The sequence below is a fragment of the Miniopterus schreibersii genome (assembly GCF_964146895.1).
Source record: "Miniopterus schreibersii genome assembly, chromosome: X".
NCBI classification, from domain to species: domain Eukaryota; kingdom Metazoa; phylum Chordata; class Mammalia; order Chiroptera; family Miniopteridae; genus Miniopterus; species Miniopterus schreibersii.
The window spans coordinates 71,370,213-71,376,948 of NC_138104.1; the positions used below are offsets into that span (position 1 = coordinate 71,370,213).

General features: G+C 45.8%; 1 protein-coding gene across 4 annotated transcripts in view; it reads right to left on the bottom strand.

Annotated features, from left to right (window-relative positions):
- Window positions 1-4,438, bottom strand: part of GNL3L (G protein nucleolar 3 like) — a 29,747-nt gene extending 25,309 nt beyond the window's left edge. The window contains exons 1-2 of one of the 4 annotated variants that reach the window (XM_081124847.1): window positions 4,319-4,438; window positions 2,108-2,173 (exon numbers count right to left, since the gene is read on the bottom strand). In XM_081124847.1, the coding sequence (XP_080980973.1) occupies window positions 2,108-2,126 (19 nt within the window). In that variant the 5' untranslated portion in view covers window positions 2,127-2,173; window positions 4,319-4,438. Of the gene's footprint in view, window positions 1-2,107; window positions 2,246-4,208 lie in introns of all 4 variants that reach the window. The other 3 variants (XM_081124848.1, XM_081124850.1, XM_081124849.1) reach the window with 3 other exon arrangements.
- Window positions 4,439-6,736: the final 2,298 nt, after the last annotated feature.

Consider the following 6,736-nt stretch of genomic DNA (forward strand, 5'->3'; position numbering starts at 1 on the left):
ACTGCAATAATCTTCCCAGTTATTCATTACATACTTTAACTGCAATTCATCAGTGAAAATCTTTGTTTTGTATGTACATGTAAAGATTTTCTATTCAATTTAATGTTTACCATTTCTCCCACTAATATAAGTGTGTATGATTGCTCTTAAACAGGTCATAAAGTTCCAAAATGAAAAAGTGTACTTTAAGAGGTCTCCTTCCCACACTTGTCCCTAGCCACCGTGGACCCCTCACTGCACTAAGAAACCACTTTATTAGTTTATCGTACATCATTCAGTTTCTTTATGCAAACATATATTCTTAGTTCCCCCTACTTTCTCCCACAAAAGGTACCATACTATGTACTCTTGTCAGCAACTTGCTTTTTTCACTTAACAAATCCTGGAGATCTTTCCATCTAATAGTTTTTCCATATACTAGTCTTTCCACATAATATTCCCATATAACACTTCCTCATTATTTTATTTTTTTAAAAGTATCTTTATTGATTTCAGAGAGAGGAAAGGGGAGAGAGAGAGATGGAAACATCAGTGATGAGAGAGTCATTGATCAGCTGCTTCCTGCACCCCCCCCCCCACTGGGGATCAAGCCCGCAACCTGGGCATGTGCCCTGACTGGAATTGAACCTCAATCTCCTGGTTCATAGGTTGATGCTCAACCGCTAAGCCACACTGGCTGGGTATTCCTCATTATTTTCAACTGCGAGGGTTCTTTTTTTTTTTAATCCTCACTGGAGGATTTTTTTCCACTGTTTTTCAGAGAGAGTGGGAGAGAGAGGGGGAGGAGGGAGGGGGGAGGGGGGAGGGGAGAGAGAGAGAAACATCAATGTGAAAGAGACACATCGATTGGTTGCCTCCGGCACGCACCAGGGATGGAGCCTGAAACAAGGTACATGCCCTTGGCCAGAGTCGAACCTGGGACCCTTCAGTCCTCAGGCCGACACTCTAACCACTGAGCCAAACAGGCTAGGGCACCAGGGTTCTTTTGTATGCAAATACTCTATTTAACCAGCTGACTATGGTTTTCTTTATAGCTATCAATAATTTTATTATCTTCTGGTATTTGATGTTCTTAAATACAGTTAATTTTGTTCATTTTTCTTGTGTTACTTGAAAAAAAATGATTATTTGCTTTTGGTAATAACATACCAAAGTCTTATTCATAGTGACATTTTTTATGATTATATAAAGCAAATGCATTGAATTTTTTTTCATCAAGCCCTATATAGGCAGGGTGACCATTCACACAGAATACAGGGCTATTGGGGTTGTACAATTCTCATCCAGTCTACCCACTGTGCCATCCACAGTGCCTGGCACTGTTCTAAGTATCTCACCTATTTTAACTCATTAAATCCTCATAACACTATTAGATGGATACTATCTTTTTAATCCTCACCTGAGGATATGTTTTATTGATTTAAGGAGAGGGAGGGGGAGGGGGTAGAGGGAGAGGGAGACAGCGATGTGAAAGAGAAGCAACTATCGCTTGCTTCTCATACACACCCTGACTAGGGATCAAACCGCAACCTGGGTATGTGCCCTGACCGGGAATCAAAACCACCACCCTTTAGTGTACAGGACAACGCTCCAACCAACTGACTCACACCGGCCAGGGCTAGGTAGATACTATTACGCTATTAGGTAAATACTATAAATACCCCATTTTGTAAATAAAGAGACTGAAGTTAAGTATCTTGCCCAAGACCACACAGCTAGTAAGTGGTAGAGCTAAGATTCAAACTCAGTCTGGCTCCAGAGTCCATTCCCTTAGCCATGGGTACAATTTATGATACCAACTTAAGGTACAACTTAAAAATATATATATTAGGGCATGTTAGGGTTCCAGGCAGTGTGATATGGTATTTACTGCTATTCACCTCATATCAAGTCACTTAACCTTGCTGAGTCTGTTTCTCACCTGTAAAATGGGAATGGGAAATAAGGGGAGCATTGCCTCACAAGGAAGTTGGGAAGACAACAATAATACCATATATAAAAGACAGAGCAATCTTGTACATTCTGGGCAATTTTTTAAAGTTACCATGAAATACTATGAATATTCATTACAATTTTATAATTGGATGGGGTGGTAAAATAAACTCACTGTGTCTAAGTTTCATCATGATGAGCAACTTAAAAGGAGATAGGTTCAAATCTGCAGCCTTTCTTCCTGTCGGAATGGAAGAAGAACCAATATGAAGACAGGAGTGGGGAACCACAATGCCACAAGCTTCCTCTGAGCCTCCAAAAGACAAAATAAAATGTTGAACATAAAGAAGCCCTAACAATTAGAGGAACTGGGAGAAGGGACTATACTGAAGCTGGGGCCTGGTATAGTTGAGTCTACACAGGGAAGGCAGCATCACACTACCCAAAGGGAGGCTGGGTCTGAACCTCTCTTCCTGGGTGGAGTCAATGCCACAATGTATCAGATGGGGTCCTTGGTCCTCAATTCTCCACCCTATAGGTAAGGGAATAGCACTAAACCTCTCTACACTGAGGGGAGGGAGTATGCAAAGACAACTTTCTACATTAGGTGTTAATAGTACTTCTTTTCCCAAGTATGGGGTTCTGTGTCTCATCTACCCTAAAAGGGGGTAAAGACAAATCCCAGGAAAAGGGACCTCAGAACAGGGTTTTTATCTGCGTCTAAGTGGGCTGAGGTTAGTGCAAAATGGGGGAGGAGAGAAAATATGTGCCTGCATGTGTGGCTGGGGTCTGTTCCTTGGTGATTGGGGGGGACAAAATGCCTTCTGTCCCTATTCTCTGGGGTGCAGAGGAACTGGGGAAACTGGTACAGTGGCTGCGTGCATCTCTGCTGCATGGGAGAGAAGGGTGGGTCTGTAGATCTCTAAGTTGTACAGAGGGTGGTTCTGGGTCTTTTTACCCTGGGGTGGGGGTGGGGGGTGGGACTGATATGCCTGTCTTTACTACAAGGTAACATTAGTGCCACACTAACAAAGGGGGAACTTATGCAGCTTTGCATGGGGTCTGCACCTTGCCTGCTGTAGTCTATTGGATGGTGGGATGGGGGAAAAAAATCTATCTTTTATATGAGTTGAAGTCAATAGTATACCAACATTGAAGGGAACAGGACCTCTGATTCTCTGCAGCAGTGGAGGTGGCAACCCAGCTATAAATTCAATGGGCTGGCCCTTACACTTGGGGGATCCTGTGTTTTACACTTGGGGGGTGGGAGTCTTGTGTTTTTACCCTGGGTAGAGAGAAAGAGATGTAAGCTCCTCTACCTTGGGTAAATGGGGAGCCCATATGCATGAACTGTGGGTGATCAGTGATGTCATTGCCTCTCAACACTGCAGAGAGGGGGAGCTCTCTGTTCCCTTGGAGTCTCTTCTTTGCTACATTTGATGATTCTAAATCTTTGGAGGGGGGTGATCTCTATCTACCTCAAAGAAGAGCAAATCTAAACCTCTCTACCCAGGGAGCTCCACAAGAGGCATATCTGACCATTTCTTTGTGGGTTAATTTCTTTTGCAGTTTGTTTGCTGTGGGGCATTTTCGGGGCAAGCCCTTACAAATTCAGTAAACCAACACCTCCCTAAAGAGTGGAATGATTTTCCACAATGGGTATTCACTCTAGCCTAGGATGGGGAAATCTGCATAGTTCACCTTAGGCTGAGGCTTGTGCCTCCAGTCACTTGGGGAGGGGTGATCTACCATCTTTGCAGGAGCCGGGGCGGGGCTTCAGTTAATTAGTTACACCAGAGCGAGGCTAGGTCTCTAGGTCTTAACACGAACGGAAGGATGCTCCCTCCCTCTGAATATTAGCTCCACTATACTGGTGGTCAGGCGGGGGAGGGGGAAATACATCAAAGCGCCGAGGCAGACCAGTGTGCCTTGGCGCCCGTAGAGATCTGTGCTGGTCAGCCTGGTGGGGTTGGGGATAGGTATCCAGACGAGTGGGGTCGATGTCGCCACGTCTTCGGGCAGGGGAGTCGACGCCTGTCTACACCCGGAGAGTGCGGAATGTAGCCTCACTATAATGAAGGGAGGCGGGCACTAAACGCTTCTCCAGACAAGCGGAGTCTATGACTACATAGTGTGTACCGGGTCTACAGCTGTCTAAATGGGGTGGGGCTGTGCCCCTCTACCCGGCAAGAGTGCATTTGCGCGCGTGTCCACGTGCGGAGCGATCCCTGCCCTTCATCTGGGCCCTTTAACCTGGAAGGAAGCCGGCTCTTTACCTCTCTATTCCTGGGTGGAGGGCGCCTCTTGTTTTACCTCGTGTAGACGACCCTTACCGCGCGGCCGGCTGGTAAGTGCTCACCATTAAAAAAAGAGAGTTGTGTCTTACCTCCACTTCCGGCGGGGATCTGAGAGAAGAGGAAGACAAAACACGCTGGGGCCCAAAAAGGCCGCGCTCGCGCCGCAGGGTTCCGGCTTCCGGAACCCAGCCTCCGGGCTCCAGCTCCACCCGCCTAGCGCTCTGAGGGGCGGGGCTTCGGATTGACAGCTCGCGCCTGCCCGTCCCTTCCCCGTGGCCGCAATGGCCCCGCCTCCCGGCTGCCCCGTAAGGTGAGGAAATAGTCAAGCGGGTAGGTGGAGATGCGGGAGGGGTTAGCGGCGGCTTACTGGTTTGGTCATATAACCTACTTATAAGCCGAGGTCTTCTCTGCGGTCCTCTGCCTCGGCCTAAATACGCATGTTCCCGAAACGTAAAAACCAGGCGATAACCACGACCGCATCAGACGAGGGGGGGGTCAGTGCCTTTGTCTACAGTGGAAGATGGCGACGGGCAGCGTGTGAGAAAATGGCCGCCTGAGTCACATGTCTTGCCGAGTATTCCCCACCTGAAGGGACTTGGTTAGCTGTTTCCAGCAACCATCCCGGCTTGTAGGGCGCCAGACAAACCCGTAGGCAGCCACTCCCAGTTCTTTCTGCAAAAGCTACGATCCAAGGCCAGGCCCAAGAGCCGAACCAGTGGAAGCCTCTCCCACTCGTTTGCCTTCTTCCCTCCTCCCCCTCTTCCCTCAGGCCCCGGAGCAGTGTCTGCAGAAGGGAATGAATTTATATCTCTGGAGTAGGGGCAAGTTAGGGTTTCTTCAGAAACTATCTCGAGGAGCTCCTGACCTGGCTGGAGAGAGAGGTAGCCCCCTAAAAACCGTAAATGTGAGTCTGAAAATGTCTTATTCCTTACAATTTAATTCCAGCCCCTTCTCTTCCTCTAGCCTAAACTTTGGGGTGAGGCCGAGCCCCTCTACCCCGAGAGTATGTCCCTCCACCTCCACCAAGTCCAGGCAGAAAATGACACCCTCTGCCTAGTCCTACCGCTTCATACACAGGACTCCCTGCCCCTGCATCATGGAAGGATGCTGATCTCTCAACCTGGACACACAAAAGACTCCTCTGGACCCCAGACCAGCCCTAGTCACCGTCTTTACTCCAGCATTAGCAAATCCTTAATGTTTCTTTAATACCTAACCCAGCTGAGTTAGAAACCCAGGCACTTTGTCGCGCTTATCACTTGATACTATAATCCTTTACATGGCTGTATCTCCGCAGGAGAGTGAAATCCTTAACACTAAGGGCCGTATATCTTCGAACCTTCAACAAGACTGGTAGAAGGCAGGCTTCAGCAAATGTTTGTTAAATGGGTGAAATTTTAGGCTGCACCACAAATCAATGGGAAATGGACATTTTGGTAGATAGCATTGGGTAATTTGGCTCACGATAAGGAGAAAAACAAAACTGGATCCCTACTTATTTCCACATAAGAGGGTAGAGAATATTTTTGTAACCTAGGACAGGTACAGACTTTTTAAAAAATTTTTACTTATTGATTCTACAGAGAGATAGGAAGGGAGAGAGAAAAAAAACATCAATTTGTTGTTACATTTATTTATGCATTCATTGGTTGATGGTTGTATGTGCCCTGACCTGAGATGAAACCTGCAACCTTGGTGCATCTGGAGATGACACCAAGTGAGCTATCTGGCCAAGGCCCAGCTATGGACTTTTTAAAAAATATATATCTTTATTAATTTCAGAGAGAGGAAGGGAGAGGGGAAGAGAGAGAGAGAAACATCAATGATGAGAGAGTTGTCATTGATCAGCTGCCTCCTGCACGCCCCCGACTAGGAATCGAGCCCACAACCTGGGCATGTGCCCTGACTGGGAATCAAACCATGATCTCCTGGATCCTAGGTCTTTGCTCTGCTTCTGAGCCACGCCCGGCCAGGCCCAGCTATGGACTTTTTAAACAAAGTCTGAAATGCACAAACTATAAGGGAAAAATTATAATGAAATATTTGATAGAAGTGAAAATTGGTTTTACTACTTTGGAAAACAATTAGGAAGTATCCAGAATAGTTGAAAATGGCCCTGGGACACAGCAATTCTATTGTCATAGATGTATATATGTATGTGTATATATGTATATCCATCCTTTAGACTTTAAGTCCTAGAGAAATTCTTATACAAATGCACAAGGAGGAATGTGCAAGAATATTCATTGCAGAACTGTTTGTAATAGAGAAAATATATGAACAATTTAAAAGTTCACCAAAAGGAGAATGAAAAAATAAATAATGGTACAGCCTACGATGGAATACTATATGGCAGTGGGAAAAAAAACGAACCAGAGTTGCATGTATCAACCCAGAGAAATTTCAAAAACACAATGCTGAGATAAAAGTTGTAAAAGGATACAGGAAGTATGAGACCACTTATTCATATAGACTTTTTAAATCTAGAAAACAGTGCACTATGTTTA